General features: G+C 46.6%; 1 protein-coding gene across 3 annotated transcripts in view; it reads right to left on the minus strand.

The window, feature by feature from the left end:
• TMEM260 (transmembrane protein 260) overlaps positions 1-21,189 on the minus strand; it is a 412,749-nt gene that overhangs the window by 368,210 nt on the left and 23,350 nt on the right. For all 3 annotated transcript variants that reach the window (XR_014563091.1, XR_014563092.1, XM_083734110.1), the window contains exons 4-9: positions 10,398-10,575; positions 7,468-7,581; positions 4,440-4,619; positions 2,900-2,940; positions 616-699; positions 85-202 (exon numbers count right to left, since the gene is read on the minus strand). Coding sequence is in view for 1 of the 3 variants with exons in the window: in XM_083734110.1 (XP_083590236.1) it covers positions 85-202; positions 616-699; positions 2,900-2,940; positions 4,440-4,619; positions 7,468-7,581; positions 10,398-10,575 (715 nt within the window). In the remaining 2 variants the exon portion in view is untranslated. The remainder of the gene's footprint in view (positions 1-84; positions 203-615; positions 700-2,899; positions 2,941-4,439; positions 4,620-7,467; positions 7,582-10,397; positions 10,576-21,189) is intronic.

The raw sequence follows: 21,189 nt of genomic DNA on the forward strand, positions 1-21,189 counted from the left end.
AATAAGCTTTAAATTAAATTAAAACCGTGTATTTTGTTTTTTTTAAAAAAACAACATAAACAGCAACCTTGAAAGCAAACATACCACTCCTTTAAACAGCGGCTTTGAAATATCCAGATTTGCTCTCCAAGCAAAGAAAAATGAATAGGCGAAGAGCATTGAAGTGAACAGCCAGACTAACTGTGGTTTCTCCATCTTGGGCCTAGAGGAGGAGGAGAGGGGAGAGAGACTGCGATTAGGAGAGTGATTAAGGTGGAAAAATGCAAAAGACAAAGCTGCGTTTTAATGGAAGAACGGCAGAAGATGCAGCACACAAAACTAACATCACGAAAGATGTGATTCCAAAGAGGGCCAGGCAAAAGGTGGTTTCCGTTGGCTTAAATCATTATTTTTAATGTAATCGCTAAAACTACGCTTCAAACCAGGTTCCCAGGGTGGAATACAAAGACTGCAGTGAAATAAAATAAATCAGCTACACAGCCATAAAATCACTAATCGGTACAATAAGGGAGCGGTCCAAACTCCCCACAAAGGCCTGGGTTGCATCAACGCACAAGCGAGGAGAATACAGCCCACAACCTTTTGAAGAGTAAACCCACAAAAACCTGCCGCTACCTCACTGCTGCACACAAACACGCGATGATTGCAAGGGCTTGGGTGATAGCGGAGAGCTCCGTCCTCATGTCAGACACTTGGAAACTGCCAAGGCATCAAAAGTCAAAATATTAGTAGTGCAATAGCTAAAAGCAGGTGTTGCAACAGCGGTCAAATCAATGCATCCATAAATCACGGCAGTACAACCGCTGGCAGGAAAATCACGGGGTCTCAGGAGCCATGGAGTGGAAGTAATGATGTCCTATTCTGACAATTGGGAAGACTAGGTTATGCAACAAGGCAGGCTTGGGCAGTTGCTGGGGCCCTGCATGGCCCACAGTTGACACCTGCCCTGGGCCACCCTTTAAAGACGTATTTTGCCCGAGGTTCCAATGAATATTTGGGCGCTAGTTCCCACGGTGTTTCAGGGTGAAGTGACGCAACCTGCGTCAAATTCAATTGTGGTTTCCCTGACGTCTACACCGTCTAATTGCCATATTCATCTGCACATTAAAGGTAAAGGTAAAGGGACCCTTGACCATTAGGTCCAGTCATGACCAACTCTGGGGTTGCGGTGCTCATCTCGCTTTATTGGCTGAGGGAGCCGGTGTACAGCTTCCGGGTCATGTGGCCAGCATGACTAAGCCACTTCTGGCAAACCAGAGCAGCACACAGAAATGCCGTTTAACTTCCCACAGGAACGGTACCTATTTATCTACTTGCACTTTCATGTGCTTTTGAACTGCTAGGTTGGCAGGAGCAGGGACCAAGCAACGGGAGCTCACCCCGTTGCGGGGATCTGAACCGCCAACCTTCTGATCATCAAGTCCTAGGCTCTGTGGTTTAACCCACAGCGCCACCCGTGTCCCCATCTGCAAATTATTCCTCTCAAAGATGTGTTTAAAGATTGTTAAACTCATCTTCTTTCAAAACATGCATGTCCAACGTTACATCAGTATTTTCATTTTTAAATACAGTGGACGCTCGGGTTGCCAACATGATCCGTGCGGGGTGCATGTTCGCAACCTGCAGCGTTTGCAACCCACAGTGGTGTGTCTGCAAGGGTTGCGATTCGGGGCTTCTGCGCATGCACAAAGCGCGATTTAGCACTTCTGTGCATGCATGACCTCCGAAACCCGGAAGTAACCTGTTATGTACTGAAGTTCTCACCCTGGTCCAGCAGGGGGATACTGTAGATAGTTATGCAAATAAGGGATTGAAAGTGACATTCAGTGATTGGATAGTTTTAGAAAATGGTTACTGTTGCGTTGTACTGGAGCTCTATATAAGCAGGCTGGCTGAACCCTTCAGTTCAGTTCTGTTCTGGCCTGTGAATAAACAAGAGCTGTTTGAAGAATCGCTGTGTCGTCTGATATGTTCACCCACAACTTAACATAACCCAATTCAGTACTTCCGGGTTTTGGCGGGTCCGTAACCCAAAAAAACGCAACCTAAAGTGTCTGTAACCCAAAGTATGACTGTACATTCCGATACATCTGACATGTCAAAATGTTTGGGAAGTACAAGAGACCAGTGGATAATGAAGTTCCAATCTGCACATTGGTTCCAGGAGGTATGAAGGTGGTCAGCTGTGAGAATTCACGGAGATCTACCATCCTGAGCCTCCCTGCCCTGGAACAATGTTATTACACCAGCGGTATTGTGGGAAGTCAAAATGCTGCTGGCTGCTGCAGCCGAATAATCCCGAGGGCCTTCTGTGTGGCTGCTCCAAATATTTGGAACTCCTCCCTAGAGAAGCCAGCCTGGCTCCCTCCTTGTTATCCTTCTGCCAGCAGATGGAGACCTTTTTATTCCAATGTGCTTTGGGGAACGGACCATTTTTCATGAAAGGGTTGGTGTGCCATGCTGCTTTTATTAAAATTATTTGTATGATGTGTGTGTGTATATAATTTTATCAAAGTTTAATTGGATTTTAAATTATTTCCCCTATGTTTTAGCAGCTCCGGTTTTTATCAATTGTCTTCAGTCCCTAGCAGTGAAAAAGGATATACATATAATACTAATACTAATACTAATACTAATACTAATACTAATAATTTATTATTTACACCCCGCCTATCAGGCTGGGTTTCCCCAGCCACTCTGGGCAGCTACCAACAGAATATTAAAATACAATAACCTATTAAACATTAAAAGCTTCCCTAAACAGGGCTGCCTTCAGACGTATTCTAAAAGTCTGGTAGTCGTTTGTCTCTTTGACCAAGAAGAAGAAAAAGAAGTCACCAATGTAGGATTTTGTTATGAGCCCTCCCAGACCAAGAAAGAAATTAAATGATCCACTTACAGCAATATATCAGCCATACTCGATCCATTCTCTAATTTTGCCTACACAGAAAAGAAAAAACAACAATAGGTTTCTGCCCCCTTTTTCCAGAGGTTAATCCCAGGATTTTGAATGGAGTCCATCGCTACATATTGTCAGAGCCAACTCCATGGGCAGAAGTACACTTTATTTTCCCTGTCCTGAATTTGCCAACATTCAGCTTTATCAGAGGGTCCCAAGTTCTAGAAAAGGAGAGAGGGGAAAAAAATCCCCATGCACTTTCTCCACACATAAATTTTTGCACCACTGCCATGTCCTCCCTTATCGCGGACTTTCCTCAGAGTCACTTGGTGCTGGCCCCACTAACGTGAGGAGAGTCTACAGGATCAGGCCAACAGCCCATCTAGTCCAGCATCCTGTTCTCACAGTGGCCAACCAGATGCCTGTGGGAAACCAGGGAGCAGGATTCGAACACAGGAGCCCTCTCCCCTCCTGCTGTTTCCAGACAATGCTCAGAAGCATTGCTGCCTTCAACCGTGGAGGCAGAGCCGAGCCATCTTGGCTCGTAGCCCTTGATAGATTTATCCTCATTTTCTGGACCGAATCCACTACCTTTTTGGAAACTGCTAGCAGCTGGATATCAGTTGGACACCCCTTGCCCAGGGCACCTCCAATCATAGCTGTCAACTTTCAGATTTGAAAATAAGGGACCAGCAGCCTCGAAAATAAGGGATCAGCAGCCAAAATAAGGGATTTTGCGAGCACAGGTATGTTCAACTTCTGAGCCCCTCCGAGCCAAAGGCAGAAAGCCCAGCCAGCAGCCAAACGAAGCCTCAAGCGGTGGTTCCCACAGTGCAGCAACCCGGCAAAGGGGATGCAGCAAGGGAAACCACCGTCACCTCTCCACTGGGAAGCGCTGAGCAAAGGCGAGTCCCCGGCAACGCGGCCGATTTGATCGGCACAAGGCATGCAAGCTCCACCCCCCCAGTCGTTCTTAGACTCCTTATTGGGTGAGCAACGCAGCCAAGCAACACAGCTGGAGCCTCCCTCCTCCCTGGCCGGCAAGGAGGGAGGGAGAGGAGCTGCTTCCTTTGAAACCCGGGAAATTTAAGGGACATCATCAATAAGGGATAGCAGCGGGACACGGCGCTGGGATAAGGGACTTTCCCACTAAATACGGGACGGTTGACAGCTATGCCTCCAATTCATTGCATATGTTCAGCCTTCCCCTTCCATTGACACGAGCAGAGCAGAGTGTCACACCGCAGCTGTGACGGCCTCACCGACCTGCTCATTTTCCCTTCGGAACAAAATAACTACGATTAAGCAGCACAAGGGAAATCACATTTATTTCTCTAGCTACCAAGCAGTTTAGCCACCCTGAAGAAGAAGCACAGGGGCTACGAAACCGCTATTTGAGAAATAACAATTTTTAAAGCTCTTCTGCCACTAGGATCTCAGGCTGTGCATCTAAAAGATTCGGAGCCACACGGACTCAAGATACAGAAGAGAAATCTTGTTCTCCGGAAAGGAGCCCCTCTCCCCCCAACCCCCGGTTTACCAAATTGAAGGTTCCATATTCTTCCCTGAGAAGATGGGTCGTAAATCCCTTAAGGGTTGTCTGGTCTCCCCAGGTCCAGCGCGCTTTGTTGAGGTAGGAGGAGACAGGTAGGTAGAGATACGGCAGGCAGCCAGCCAGGAAGCAGAAAGTCAACTTTAGCATGTGGCCTGGGGTCAATTCCTGCACCAAAAGAATAAAATAAAATAAAATAAAATTGCACAACGGTGATTATTTTGGTGGGGTCGTGCCGGAACTTTGCCATTGGACATCAAGGGTTGGGGAGGAAAGGCAAAGGAAACATATGGATATATATATATATATATTGACACACACAGAACTGATCTCTCAATTTGCACGTTAAGTCCCCGCGAAAAGGCGATGTTGAAAATGGCACCATCTCCGTGGATTACTCGGGGAAAATGACATCGCTCTGATCTCTTCTGCATGACAGGATGAATTTTTAAAGTGAAGCGAATAATATTAGAGGCTCCCCAAAAGATCATGTTGGTGGCGCGTTTCGCCACTGAAACTGTGCCATGGGTGGCGGGAAACGCTGCAATGCGGAGATAAACCACTTTGCGATGATCAGAGTTGGCTAGTTTTCCACCTGCAACCGCCTTTGCCCATAATTAAATTAAATAGCTAAGGCTTGTCCCCCACCCACAAACACACAACATGCTCTTCGTCAATAGCTTGATCCCATTTATTTTTCTAGCTCTGGAGTGCCAGGACACAGCCACACGGAAGGATTCAGAAGAGAATGGGTGTATGTCTAACTGTAAAAGACAACGGTTCTGTTTGCATGTCACAGTAAACCATGGTTAACGGTTTACAGATTGTCCTCTCCACTGGGTGAGAGGAACCACAAACCATGGCCTGCAGCTTAGCGTTTAGTCTGAAGCACTGACTATCATTTCTTTTGCTCACACCATAATTAGTAAGTAAAGAACAAATCTTGGCTTCACATTACGGCTTTTTTGGGAGCAGAGGAACCCACAATCCCTGGTTCAGACATCCCACTAAGCCTAACAATGGCAAACCACAGCTTACTGTGACAGGAAAACGCAGCTAACAGGGCAACTGAAAAGATTATTGCATTCTTTCTGAGGCTAAAGTTAGACAAGTTCTTGAAGGAAGGTGCTTATCAATAACTATTAGCAAACCAGAACCTCCATGTTCAGGGGCAACGAACCTTTGAAAACTGGTTGCATGCTTGTTGTTGTTTTGTTTTTGTTTTTTTTAAAAAAACTGCACTTTAATACATAACAAGCAACCCATTCTAGATTGTAAGGTCCTTGGGAACAGAGACCAATTTTTTGCTGTCTGAAATGATAATGGGGATGATGATGATGATGATGATGATGATGATGATGATGATTTTATTATTTGTCCCCTGTCCATCTGACTGGGTTGTCCTAGCCACTCTGGACAGCTTCCAACAGATATAAAAACATAAGGGCTGTATTTTTATATATGGTTTTAATATGTTACAAAAACCTTTCCAAGCAGCGTATAGAAATCTAAAACAACAAATAATGTTACAAAAACACAGAATAAAACCATTAATACTAATGAATACGGACTATTCCCAGTTCTTTCTTCTTCTGAGACACCTGCCAGCTTCCTGGCTCTCACCCAACACTCCACGCATCTACTTTGGCTCTCTCCCAGAACAGGAAAAAAAATCACAAAACCACCCCCTCCTCACAATAATGGGGGTTCCTGGATCCAACTGACAAACCCCCTGACCCTTCACTCTAGGCTTGCTTTTATGGGCAGGTCCCAAGGGGGATAGCACTTCCTCAGACCAGCCAGAGATGTCTTCCATTTTGCACTCGCTCAGTTGCACTGCACGGGACCAGTTCCAAGTTACCTCCTCTAAGCTATTAGAATCTCCCTCCTGCAACTTTGGGTGGCAAGCTCTGCCCCTTTCTGCATGCCCAGGTAAAAGGTAAAGGACCCTGGGACAGTTAAGTCCAGTCAAAGGTGACTCTGGGGTTGCTACTTGCCCTGGGACAGAACTTTCTTTATGTACGCTACAGCAGCAGCAAGAATACTCATCGCAAAGCATTCGAAGACACAAGACCTACCCACTCTGGAAGAATGGCAGATGCAAGTAATGGACTACATGGAAATGGCGGAAATCCGAGACCAGAGAGAAGAGTTGGTGGAAGAAGATTGGAGGAAATTTAAAATTTACTTACAGAAACATTGTAAAATTTTTGAATGTTGATGACATTGAAATGAACTGAAGGGGTTCTAGCAACAAGGTAAAAAATAAGATTGGATTGATAATAGATAAATTAATTGGATATGAATTTGCTGAACAATTTTTTTAAAGGGATACAAAAAAGGGAGGCGTGAGGAAGTCAGGAAAATAAGTGAATCAAAGATGAGAATTTAAAAAGAGGGATTTTTGTTTTTTGTTTTTGTGTGTTTTTTGTTCTTTTTCTTTTTTCTTATGTTAAATGTCTGTATTTTTTGTATTTTGTAATTTTGTATTTTTGTGCTTTTATGTTTTTCTTGTGTTTTTTCTCTTTTCTGTTTGTTGTTATTCTTAAAACTTAATAAAATATTATTTAAAAACAAAACAAAACAAAGGTGACTCTGGGGTTGCGGCGCTCATCTCGCTTTACAGGCCAAGGGAGCCGGTGTTTGTCCGCAGACAGTTTTTCTGGGCCATGTGGCCGGTAGGACTAAACCACTTCTGGCACAATGAAACACTGTGACGGAAACCAGAGCGCACGGAAATGCTGTTTACCTTCCCGCTGGAGCGGTACCTATTTATCTACTTGCACTGGCGTGCTTTCGAACTGCTAGGTTGGCAGGAGCTGGGACAGAGCAGCAGGAGCTCACTCCGTCATGGAGATTTGAACCACCGACCTTCCGATCGGCAAGCCCAAGAGGCTCAGTGGTTTAGACCACAGCGCCACAGGGAGAAGGCTGCGAAGAGTGTCTGGCCACGCTCATCCCTAGACTCTCTCGGCCACCCAAGTCTTCTTTCCAAAGTGCACTTGTGGGTACTCACCCTCTCCCTGAGCAAGCAGGAGAAAACCCACAGCACGACACAAATCACGTAGACGACGATGGTGTGCTGGTTGCACAAGCTGAGGCCGCAGCAGAAGGAGCCCGCTTTGCAGATCTGCAAAAAGGAAACGAAAGGAGCATCTAATCGTGGCTTTTTAAATTGTTTTTTTCAGAACGTAAGAAGAACATGCTGGATCTGGCTAGTCCAATTTCCTGCTCCCACGGTGGCCAACCAGATGCTTGTGGGAATATTTTATATAGAAATATAATAGTCAGATGGATGGGCTATAAATAAATTGCTGTATTCTTATTAGTAGCAGTATTGTTATTACAATTTCTGAAAAGACATTTTCCTAAAACAATGCATTCCTAATTCCCCTCCCCCTCACTAATCTGTGGATTTTTATACACACTTCAGTCCAATATATGCATTTTTGTGCACGCTATGCTTTGCTGGAGAATTGCATTGCACATTTCAGAGAAGTACAAATTTCAAAGAATCACTGTGTTTCGGTTACCAGAGTCCGGGGCCGTCCAATTCCCAGGGACTGCGATCTACTCACAGAAAAAAATATGGCAGTGATCAGAGTTGTTGAGATTTGGTCAAAGTTGTTGAGTTTTTGGGGGGACGAAAGTCAAAGTTGTTGAACTTTTTGTAGGGAGGAAAGTCAATGTTGTTCACCTTTTTTAGAGGGGCAGGTATAAAATGTTGAGCTTTCTTTAGGGGGGAAAGGGAAAAAACTCTCACCAAACTATCAATCAGGAAACAAACAGCCTCAGAATGAAAACTCCATCTTCCGATCGTGCGCGAATGGAGGACAGTGCAAGGCAGCGGGGCTGGATCCTCTTTTTTCCCCGCAAAGGAAAAAGAGCCCGCGATCGACTGTGATCGACTCTAACATCCCGGGAATCGACCAGTCGATCGCGGTTGATCGATTGGAAAGCCCTGCCATAGTGTTTCTGAAAGTGTGAATTAGGTAAAATCGCTTTCAGAGGTGAACTGAATTGAATTTTGCCCCCATCCCTAATAACCAGGGACTGAGGTTAAATGGGATTAACAGGGAGAAGACTGTTGTTTTTACCGGTTGGCCACTGAGGGAAATAAGACTAAATGGGCTTTTGGTGTGAATGTTTCAAAAATTAAAACCGAGGGCAGCCTGAAAGTTGGTGAGATTTTTGTTACAAAAATACCCAAAAAATGAAATTTTTTGATTGACTTGCCTAAGATCCAGGACAAAGCACCACCTTTCAGAAATTCTTACATGCTTAAGTCTCTTCTCTCAACTGTGAGACAGGCTACAGAGATAAACTGTTGGGGCAGTATCATCTCAACTCATGCACCACATTTTTCATTAAAAAAATTAAAATCCCACCACCTCATTTTCTCTCATAATCAGAGAAATTAATTAGAAAGAGAGAGAGAGAATGCCTCTCATTGGTGCAGCACATATATTATCGTTTATTAATTTATATACCGTTTATATGCAAAAATGCCTTCTACATGGTTTACAGCGATAAAATAAAGTCATATTTAAAACACACAACATTAAAAAGATACTTAAAATAAACAATGAATTATTTTTAAAAACAAAACGCATAACAAGTAAAACAAGTGAAAATAAAACAAACAGCTGAAACAATAAAACAAGAAATTCTGCTCAAGGGAAGGCTTGCATCTTCAGGAGCCGGCGGAATGCCGACACTGATGGGAGTCTCTCATATTTCAGCAGGGAGGGAATTCTACAGCACTGGTGCAACCTCCCAGCCATCTCTGGGTTTAGAAAGAGGCTCAGGTAGCAGGTGTTGTGGAAGTCTCTGGGAATAAGAGCAGGGATGATGGGATAGATGGGCTTTTGGCCTGATCTGGCAGCCGAGCTCTTCTCATATTCACAGGAGTTGCTGCCTGTCCGAGCAGACTATACTGGGCTAGATGGACAAGCAGTCTTAGGCGGTATGAAGACGTTTCCTGCGTTCCTACAGGAACAAATCTGGGTTTAGTGGAAGAGCACCTGCATTTTAAATGCAGACGGCCCCAGGTTCAAAACTTGGCAGCACCTCCAAGTAGGCCGATCTGAACCTCAGGAGTGCTGCTGCCAGTCAGGGCAGGCACTATTGAGCTAGATGTCCAATGGTCTGACTCAGTAGCAGACAGTTTTGTCTACTCCAGGTGTCTTAAAGCATCGTATGCAGTTTGGCCCGAGATAAACCTTCCCAGACTCAGCTTCTTCCAGATGTTTCAGACTACAACTCCCATTATCTCCAGCTGTCACGGCCATGCGCTGATGGGGTCTGTAGTCCAAACATCTGGGAAGGCTGAAATCCAGAATGCAGCAGCCAGATTGGTGACTGGGAGCGGCCGCCGAGACCTTATAACACCAGTCTTGAAAGACCTACATTGGCTCCCAGTACGTTTCTCAGCACAATTCAAAGTGTTGGTGCTGACCTTTAAAGCCCTAAACAGCCTTGGTCCAGTATATCTGAAGGAGCGTCTCCACCCCCATCATTCTGCCCGGACACTGAGGTCCTGCTCCATGGGCCTTCAGGCGGTTCCCTCCCTGCGAGAAGCCAAGTTACAGGGAACCAGGCAGAGGGCCTTCTCAGTAGTGGCACCCGCCCTATGGAACGCCCTCCCAACAGATGTCAAAGAGAACAACAACTACCAGACTTTTAGAAGACATCTGAAGGCAGCCCTCTTTAGGGAAGCTTTTAATGTTTGATGTATTACAGTATTTTAATATTTCTTTGGAAGCTGCCCAGAGTGGCTGGGGAAGCCCAGCCAGATGGGTGGGGTATAAATAATAATAATAATAATAATAATAATAATAATAATAATAATAATAATAATTTTGTAGGCTCGGGTTGCTTCCATTAGTGGTGTAGGTGGGGAGGGAAATAATCTATCGTGATGGCTTTTGATCCCGAACAGTCTACCTTTGATCTCTCCTTGGCGGTCGCAGCCTCCCGGAAGCGCACGCAGAGAGCCATCAGCAGCCCCACAAACAGATTGTTTAAGCTGAAAACCTCTGCCGTGATGGACCACTGCCATGTGAGGCGAGAGAACGAAAACATCCCCACAGCAAAGATTCCTGCAGCATGCTTGCCAGAAAGCCTGCAAACACAGATAACAAGAAAATGTACCGTCTCCTCCAACAACTCTTCGCACATACCCCACCCCTCACACGGAAAAACAAAATTGAAGGAGCCTTCGTTGTCCCCACCCATCTGGAAACCCAAAACAGCAGCAGCAAAATACAACTTTCTGGGGGGACGCACCCACTGCAAGACTTTTCTTGTTTTGGGTCTGGGGTCTTTTTGAAAACATGCCTTAATCTGGACTTCTGGATCAGTTCTTGATTACAAGCGTTCAGCTCTGAAATGCTTGGGGGAAGCAAGATCCATTGGTTGAGAGTTCAGAGAGAGCTAGTGAGGGCTGGAGACTCTGTGCATGCACAGGAGTGCTCTCTCTCTCTCACGCACACACAAAAACACCCGTTGCAATAGCTTTCACATCAGTTTCAAAGCATCCTGCAGCAGTCCCGGGTTCAGCAAAAGTGTGGTTGAGTGGACCGAGGATGAAACTGGACTGTGGTTCTAGATTCAGGTAGGTAGCCGTGTTGGTCTGACGCAGTCGAAATAAATTTAAAAATTTAAAAAATTGTCCAGTAGCACCGTAGAGACCAACTAAGTTTGTTCTGCATGCACACTTCTTCAGATACGAAGGCATGGTTGAATACCATAAACATAGGGGCCTCAATTTCCACCAGAACTGCTGAGCGGACAAAGCTTTAAAGTGCTCTCAGAGTATATGATTTTTGAAGCCATTATGTACCTTAACCTTCTCGTACGCTAGGTAGGCGTGCCATCCATACCTATTGTCAAAACTTTCTAGATTTAAAATACTGGTGTTTTCCAATATAATCCATTCTTTTAGCCACGCCAGACATTCTGCTTCATAGTATAATTTTAGATTTGGTAATGCCAGTCCTCCTCTCTCCCTTTTATCTGTTAATAGTTTATACTTCATGCATGGAAGGGAAGTAGGGGGTGGTGGGTTTTATAATTAAGTGTATAATCATGCAGCTGTTGTAATTTAGATATTATATATTATGTGAGGGAATCATTGGGAATTTTGGTTATTATGCATATATGTTAAGTTTCAATATAGATCTTTGGGGGAAATTTTTTTAAAAAATTTATAAAGTGCTCTCACCACGATCTTGCTCCATCTCAGGCCCTCCCAATGCAAGGTCTTATTTTTATTTTTCAAAACAAAAAATCAAAAAACCCTTACGCCTTAAGGTTGCGTTCAAACATGACTTGACAGGCCTGCACAAAATGTTAATGACAGTTTATTGGTATTTTTATATGAGAGAACAGGGTCTTGGGGTTGTTTTTCCGCCATGGGCAGGCTGGCTCTGTGCCAAAAACCAGCCCCAAATCCCTGTGGTCCTGTTCGCAGGCTGTCAGGTGTAATGTTTCGATGTTTTCCAAGGATGAAATTCACTGACCCCTCCCGGCTACGCTAATGCAGCTTCCTCCTGCAGGGCTCCCCAAGCTGCGAATGTCTGCCCCACGCGAGGGGCGCTCTGCTTAAGAGCGCCCCTCGCGCGGGGCAGCAGGCTGCTATCCGCAGCTTGGAGAGCCCTGCAGGGAAGTCCTGCAGGGCTCCCCAAGCTGCAATGTCTGCCCCACGCGAGGGGCGCTCTGCTTAAGAGCGCCCCTCGCGTGGGGCAGCAGGCTGCTATCCGCACCTTGGAGAGCCCTGCAGGGAAGTCCTGCAGGGCTCCCCAGGACCTCTTCTGAAGGCCGTCAAGGGGCAAAAGTCTTTGTCCCCCCTGCCTGCCTTCCCGGGGGCTTTTAATCGCCCCGGGACAGCGGAGAAGGCTCCGCTGTCCCGGGAAGGCAGGCGGGGGGAAGCAAAGACTTTCGCCCCCCGCCGGCCTTCAGAAGAGGTCGGGGGACAGACTGTCCCCGGACCTGGTCTGAAGGCGGTTTCCATAGGAACGCATTGATTGATTTTCAATGCATTTCTATGGGAAACCGTGCTTTGCAAGACGAAAAACTCGCAAGACGAAAAGACTTGCGGAACGAATTAATTTCGTCTTGCGAGGCACCACTGTAAATAGGTACCACTCCGGCGGGAAGGTAAACGGCATTTCCGTGCACTGCTCTGGTTTGCCAGAAGCAGCTTAGTCATGCTGGCCACATGACCCGGAAGCTGTATGCCGGCTCCCTCGGCCAATAAAGCGAGATGAGCGCCGCAACCCCAGAGTCGGCCACAACTGGACCTAATGGTCAGGGGTCCCTTTACCTTTACCTTTAATGATTGTTGAATGTTACTTTATTTGATGTAGGTTGCTTATTTTACAGTTTCGTTTTATTATCACATTTTTGTATTGCGTTAGATTGTTATAAGATGTACATTTTTTGTTTCATAGAATCATAGAATCATAGAGTTGGAAGAGACCACAAGGGCCATCGAGTCCAACCCCCTGCCAAGCAGGAAACACCATCAGAGCACTCCTGACATATGGTTGCAAAAGAAGGAGACTCCACCACACTCCTTGGCAGCAAACTCCACTGTCAAACAGCTCTTACTGTCTCAAAGTTCTTCCTAACGTTTAGGTGGAATCTTCTTTCTTGTAGTTTGGATCCATTTCTCCGTGTCCGCTTCTCTGGAGCAGCAGAAAACAACCTTTCTCCCTCCTCTATGTGACATCCTTTTATATATTTGAACATGGCTATCATATCACCCCTTAACCTCCTCTTCTCCAGGCTAAACATGCCCAGCTCCCTTAGCCATTCCTCATAAGGCATCGTTTCCAGGCCTTTGACCATTTTGGTTGCCCTCCTCTGGACACGTTCCAGTTTGTCAGTCTCCTTCTTGAACTGTGGTGCCCAGAACTGGACACAGTACTCCAGGTGAGGTCTGACCAGAGCAGAATACAGTGGCACTATTACTTCCCTTGATCTAGATGCTATACTCCTATTGATGCAGCCCAGAATTGCATTGGCTTTTTTAGCTGCCGCGTCACACTGTTGGCTCGTGTCAAGTTTGTGGTCAACCAAGACTCCTAGATCCTTTTCACATGTACTGCTCTCAAGCCAGGTGTCACCCATGTTGTATTTGTGCCTCTCATTTTCTCCCTGTTGAAATTCATCTTTTTTGTTTTGGCCCAGTTCTCTAATCTGTCAAGGTCGTTTTGAAGTGTGATCCTGTCCTCTGGGGTGTTAGCCACCCCTCCCAGTTTGGTGTCATCTGCACATTTGATCAGGATGCCCTTGAGTCCATCATCCAAGTTGTTGATAAAGATGTTGAATAAGACCGGGCCCAAGACAGAACCCTGTGGCAGCTGTTTCTTCAGCTTGTAAACTGCCTTGAGTATTGTAAGACAGAAAGACGGTATACAAATAAAAAATGATGATGATGAAGACACGCTGCTGCATCAGGCCAATGGTCCTTCTGGTCCAGCCTCCTGTTCTCGCAGAGTGTAGCTGAAATATACTCAGAGTCGCAAAGTGATTTCATGCTCTTTATTCAGCTCATAGTGGTGAGGAGGAATGAATGAAAGTCCCCTCAAAGTATCTGCTTTATATACATTATTTACACAATGGGCTGCACATGATTGGCTAATTCCGGAATTCTACTGTAAGCCAATCAGATTGTGGATTCACTGGAGCATGATTGGGTGGTTCCTGCCAACCAATCATACTGCTGCATTGTTCTAGGACCAATCAGACTGCTGCATTCTGAATCCTATTGTTCTAGGTCCAATCACACTGCTGCCTTTTGGATCCTATTGTTCTAGGACCAATCAGACTGCTGCAGTTTGGATCCTATTCGACTCAGTACATAACAGTAGCCATCCTGGGGAAAAGCCATCAATGGCTTCTCCTTCTCCATGAATTTGTCTAATCCTCTTTTAAAGCCATCTCGGTTGGAGGGCGGGAGTTCATTCCACAGTTTAACTAGGTGCTGTGCGATGAAGTCCTTTTTGTTATCTGTCCTGAAAGAGAGGGTCTCTTTCCTTCTCACCTGAAGTGAACCATTAGTAGCAGCTGTACGAATAAAAAACAAACAAACCAACAAGAATTGGGGGCTCTCCCGCTATTTAAAAGCAATTCTTTCAGAAGTCTAAAATGAGCAGTAGCTAGAAAAGTGAGCCAGGAAACATTTTCTCAAGAGCTACGAAGCACCGTGGGCCAATGTGTGAGATGGCTCCAGAATCACATTTATTTATTCGTTTTGTTTTGGAAGATTTATTCAACCGCTCAATCAAAAAACTTTCGAAGTAGCCACACAGAGAATAAAACTGCAGATCAAACACAGGTGAAACCTACATGCAAAAATAATTATCGTGAAAAGACACAGGTAAAAATTGGTAGAAATTGGTTAAAATAAATATGGGTGCCTAAAATTGCACGCCTGGGCAAGCATGCTGAAATAAATTGTTTATCGCTATTTGCAAAGCTGACACCATTTATTCAATACAGCCGTTCCCAATTAACTAAGTACTGTTTTTCAAAAGCCAACCCACGGACCCCCTACTTTTGAAAATTTTGATATCTGTTTGGTTGTTTCTGTTATGTGAATGGTGCTATGGAACCCCCCCCCCCCCCCCCCCGCTGACCAGCAATCAGGAACCATTGATTTAATGTATTACTAATTTATTTATTCTATATATTTATATCCTGCCCAATAACAAAAGTTTTCAGGAGAACTCACAACTACCCTGAGAGGTGAATTAGGGTAAGTATGATTGACCCAGTAAGCTTCATAGCCAAGTAAAGATTCGAGCCGAAGTCTCCCCTTTGCATGTTGCATTTTCTCACTTCTTGAATTGGGCCGCAACCTTTAAAATTTGGTGGGCTATCAGGTAAAATTCCCTTGGGGGCTCTTGCATCTGCGCAGTGAGGCTAGGAAGCTACTTCATACTGAGTTGGACCACAGGTCAACATCGGCCAATGTCACCCACTCTGACAGGCGACAACTCCCCAGGGTCTCTGACACAGAAAAGTCTCCCCAGTCACCTGTCATAGAATCATAGAATTATAGAATCATAGAGTTGGAAGAGACCACAAGGGCCATCGAGTCCAACCCCCTGCCAAGCAGGAAACGCCATCAGAGCACTCCTGACATATGGTTGTCAAGCCCCTGCTTAAAGACCTCCAAAGAAGGAGACTCCACCACACTCCTTGGCAGCAAATTCCACTGTCGAACAGCTCTTACTGTCAGGAAGTTCTTCCTAATGTTTAGGTGGAATCTTCTTTCTTGTAGTTTGGATCCATTGCTCCGTGTCCGCTTCTCTGGAGCAGCAGAAAACAACCTTTCTCCCTCCTCTATGTGACATCCTTTTATATATTTGAACATGGCTATCTTATCACCCCTTAACCTCCTCTTCTCCAGGCTAAACATGCCCAGCTCCCTTAGCCGTTCCTCATAGGGCATCGTTTCCAGGCCTTTGACCATTTTGGTTGCCCTCTTCTGGACACGTTCCAGTTTGTCAGTGTCCTTCTTGAACTGTGGTGCCCAGAACTGGACACAGTACTCCAGGTGAGGTCTGACCAGAGCAGAATACAGTGGCACTATTACTTCCCTTGATCTAGATGCTATACTCCTATTGATGCAGCCCAGAATTGCACTGGCTTTTTTAGCTGCCGCATCACACTGTTGGCTCGTGTCAAGTTGGTGGTCAACCAAGACTCCTAGATCCTTTTCACATGTACTGCTCTCAAGCCAGGTGTCACCCATCGTGTCATCTGAGATCCCTTTAAAAATGGAGGTGCTGTGTGGGTTGAAACATGCATTCACAACACGTGCTCTACTGCAAAGTTATGGGCCCCCCGATGGGCTAACAGGTGGACATCTCTGGACTTCAGAAGGACTATTTGAAGGGCTGTTACATGGACGTCTTGCAGGACATCTTTGGGAGAAGAAAAGGCTAAAGCAGGGGTCAGCAGACTTTTTCAGCAGCGGGCCAGTCCACTGTCCCCCAGACCTTGTGGGGGGCCAGACTATATTGGGGGGGTGAATGAATTCCTATGCCCCACAAATAACCCAGAGATGCATTTTAAATAAAAGCACACATTCTACCCTACTTGCCTGCAGACTGTCTCGCCAGAGTGGTGCATGCTCTGGTTATCTCTCGCTTGGATTACTGCAATGCGCTCTACGTGGGGCTACCTTTGAAGGAGACCCGGAAACTACAACTAATCCAGAATGCGGCAGCTAGACTGGTGACTGGGGGCGGCCGCCGAGACCACATAACACTGTCTTGAAAGATCTACACTGGCTCCCAGTATGTTTCCGAGCACAATTCAAAGTGTTGGTGCTGACTTTTAAAGCCCTAAACGGCCTCAGTCTAGTATACCTGAAGGAGCGTCTCCACCCCCATAGTTCTGCCTGGACCTTGAGGTCCAGCGCCAAGGGCCTTCTGGCAATTCCCTCACTGCGAGAAGCCAAGTTACAGGGAACCAGGCAGAGGGCCTTCTCGGTAGTGGCACCCGCCCTGTGGAACACCCTCCCAACAGATGTCAAAGAGATAAACAACTACCAGACTTTTAGAAGACATCTGAAGGCAGCCCTCTTTAGGGAAGCTTTTAATGTTTAATAGATTGTTGTATTTTAATATTCTGTTGGAAGCCGCCCAGGGTGGGTGGGGAAACCCAGCCAGATGGGCGGGGAATAAATAATAAATTATTATTATTATTATTATTATTATTATTATTATTAAACACACTGATCCCCGGACCATCCGCGGGCCGGACTGAGAAGGCGTTTGGGCCGGGGGTGGCCCCCGGGGCTTCGTTTACCTACCCATGGGCTAAGGAGTAAACCCTACGAAAATCTGGAGTGGACTCCCTGAGGCAGTTGGATGTGGCACTTAGTATGTCTCCTTCCAGCAACTTCTGCAGCCAAGCTGGTGCCAAGCGTCTTGCTCTGCGCTCCTTTGGACCACGGGAGCGGGGGGTCTTGTCACCTGGGGGAAGCCCAGGTCCTCCATACACACTGCCTAGGCTTGTGCCATGGGGAGGTCACTTCAGTCCTGCTACCGCAGCGGATACAATGCAGGAGGCAGCAGTTATGAGTTACTTCAACCACAGCAGGCACTATATTCTCCAGCAGTGTGACTTCAGCCTCAGAGGTGAAGAAGAGGAGTTTGGATTTGATATCCCGCTTTCCCTTGAAGCTGTCCCAGAAACTCCAGCGGGTACAGAATGCTGCAGCGAGGCTCCTCACGGGGTCTCTGCCATGGGAGCATATTCACCCAGTGCTTTTCAAGCTGCACTGGCTCCCGGTGGAGTACAGGGTCAGATTTAAGGTGCTGCTTTTGACCTTTAAAGCCCTTCACGGCCTAGGACCCTCGTACCTACGGGACCGCCACTCCTGGTATGCCCCACGGAGAGCCTCAAGGTCCATAAATAACAACACCCTAGTGGTCCCGGGCCCTAAAGAAGTTAGATTGGCTTCAACCAGAGCCAGGGCCTTTTCAACTCTGGCCCCAGCCTGGTGGAACGCTCTGCCTCATGAGACCAGGGCCCTGCAGGATCTGATTTCTTTCCGCAGGGCCTGTAAGACAGTGTTGTTCCGCCTGGCCTTTGGCATGGAGCCAGTTTGATTCCCTCCCTCTCTTTTTTTCTTTTTCTTTCTTTTCCTTCTCCTCCTGCGATGAGGCTACATTTTAATATTTTAATGTTCCATTATTTTAATGTTGTATTTTATTTTTGTTTTTAAGTTGTAATCATTCATCTTGTTTTTATTATTGCTTGTAAGCCGCTCTGAGCCCGGCCTTGGCTGGGGAGGGCGGGGTATAAATTAAAAAAAATATATTATTATTATTATTATTATTATTAATCACTACCCCAAGGAGTCTCAAAGCGGCTAACATTCTCCTTTCCCTTCCTCCCCCACAACAAACACTCTGTGAGGTGAGTGGGGCTGAGAGACTTCAGAGAAGTGTGACTGGCCCAAGGTCACCCAGCAGCTGCATGTGGAGGAGTGGGGAAGCGAACCCGGTTCACCAGATTACGAGTCTACTGCTCTTAACCACTACACCGCACTGGCTCTCACTGGTGAACTCTGCTGTCTCTCGAGACAGATGGATGCAAACAGCAACTCAAGCCAATGGATTCAAATGACAAGGAAGGAGATGCTGACTCAACATCAGGATGAACTTTCTGGCGGAGAGAGCTGTCCAACAGTGGAAGGTGGTGGACTCTCCTTCCTTGGAGGTTTCTAAGCAGAGGTTGGACGGCCATCTCTCAGGGCTTCTTCAGCTGCGATTCCCACTTTGCAGGAGGTCCCTTCCAATGCTACAATTCTACGATTCTCAAACAGGCCCCCTCGTGGTAAATCCCAAGGTGTGGCTTGCAGGCAAAACCTTTATTGTTTTATTGCTTATGGGGCTGAGAAGGACCTCAGGACACTGATGCACACTGAGTCAGACTATCTAGCTCAGTAAAGTCTCCAGCAGCAGCTCTCCAGGGTTTCAGTCAGAGGTGTGCTACTGGAGCCTTTCACCTGGAGATGCCGGGGGCCTTCTGAATGCCAGGCGTGTGTCCTCTGCCGCTACACTACAGTCCTTCCATGGTATATAGTGGATGCATGGGTTGTGAATGTGATCCGTGCAGGATGCACGTTCACAACCCGCAGTGGCGTGTCTGTGCACGTGTGGGTTGCGATTCGGCGCATCTGCGCATGTCTGATGTATTGCGGTATTTTAATATTCTGCTGGAAGCTGCCAAGAGTGGCTGGGAAGCACAGCTAGATGGGCAGGGTATAATAATAAATTATAATTATTATGCTGCGCATGCGCTACCGCCGAAACCTGGAAGTAACCTATTCCGGTACTTTCGGGTTTTGCCAGTCCGTAACCTGAAAAAACACAACCTGGAGCGGCTGTAACCCGAGGTGTGACTGTACTGACGACTGGTGACAGAAAGTTGCAAAACCACACCTGATGCTGTCTTGGTGATGGCAAGCCAGGCAGGAAGATGGAGGAGGAAGAGGAGGAGCACTTCAGCCACTGAACTTTGACCTTACCCAGAAGGGGCGACTGGGATGACAGGGCAATGATGCAATACTCCTCTGCGAGGTTTTCCCTGCCAGATTTTGCTTCCTCAAAAAGCCTTGTACACGCCATACACTTAAAAGCACCTGTCCTCGGCCCCGAGATTGCTGGGAACTGTTGCTTGCTCCTCACAGCGCTACAATCCCCAGCAGCTGTAAGAAACTACAGTTCCCAGGATTCTTTGGGAGGTGGAGCAATGTGCTTTAAATGCATTTTAAATGCATGGTGTGTGACAGGCCAAAATATGCCTCCTGTCCACTATACGTAGGACCAGCTATGAACCCTTTTGGATTGGGGCATCGGGGGCAGGAGGAGAAGGCTGCTGGTGAACTGGTCACCCAAGCACTGATCGTTCACTGGTGACAGCATGTCAGAGGGCAATTTACATTTCAGAATAAGAAATAAGTCTGGGAATTATCCCTGAGGGAAAGCAGGCTTCCCTCCCATTAGTGATTCCTCTCCTGGGTTTTCAACTCCTCCCTTTGGAGACCCTAAGGCAGCGGTTCTCAGCCTGTGGGTCCCCAGATGTTGCTGGACTACAACTCCCATCATCCCTGAGATCTGGCCTTGCTAGCTAGGGGTGATGGGAGTTGTAGTTCAACAACATCTGGGGACCCACAGGTTGAGAAAGGCTGCCCTAAGGCAACAAAAAACCTGAAACTTTAGGTCAGATCTTGGGATCTAGCCCCTTTAAGATGCCTAGCTAGCAGAAGCAGTGGTCAGAGATGATGGGAACTGTAGTCCCAAAACAGCTGGAGTTTGGGGAACCCTGCATTAGACCAAGAGGTCTAAATATCCCACCCACTTCTAAAAGGCCACAGATAGTTAAAAGCCAAAGGCTTGGTTACAGAGGGACGTTTTTGCCTGGCACCTGTAATGGAAGCACCAGGTGAGCCTCCCTAGGGGAGCGTTCCACAAACGGGGAGCCACTGCAGAAAAGGCCCCGTTCTCATGCTGCCACCCTCCAGGCCTCTCACGGAGGAGGCACACAAAGAAGGCCCTCAGGTGATGATTGCAGAGTCTGGGTATGTTCATACGGGGAGGGGTGGTCCCTGGAGTTCTGAGCTGTTTAAGGCTTTATAGGTCAAAAACTGCACTTTGTATTGGGCCCAGAAACTAACTAGCAGCCAGTGTAGTCGGGCCAGGTTTAGTGCTCAAGCCATCTTGTGTTGGTGAGCAACCAGGCCACTGAATTCTGCACCAGTTGAAGTTTCCAAACCACCTTCAGAGGCAGCCCAGTGTGTGTGTGTGTGTGTGTGTGTGTGTGTGTGTGTGCACTGCAATACTAACTTAATTAATGCATTACCTGACAAAGGCTAACTGAACGAGGACACGATCCAAAAGCTTACAGAATCACAGCTTTATAGAGCTGGAAGGATCCCTGAGGGTCCTGCAGCCCAACTCCCTGGAATGAAGGAATTTCAACCAAAGCATCCATGGTAGATGACCATCCAACCTCTTGTGCTAACTATGGAAACTTGGCTGAGAATTGTGGGCAGTTGCCGTCACCACAGCCTCACCCATTTACATGGGGAAGTAATGGGTTGTTGTTGTTGTTGTTGTTGTTTAGTCATTTAGTCGTGTCCGGCTCTTTGTGACCCCATGGACCAGAGCACGCCAGACACTCCTGTCTTCCACTGCCTCCCGCAGTT

This window comes from Podarcis gaigeae (assembly GCF_964106915.1).
Source record: "Podarcis gaigeae genome assembly, chromosome: 1".
Lineage (NCBI taxonomy): Eukaryota > Metazoa > Chordata > Lepidosauria > Squamata > Lacertidae > Podarcis > Podarcis gaigeae.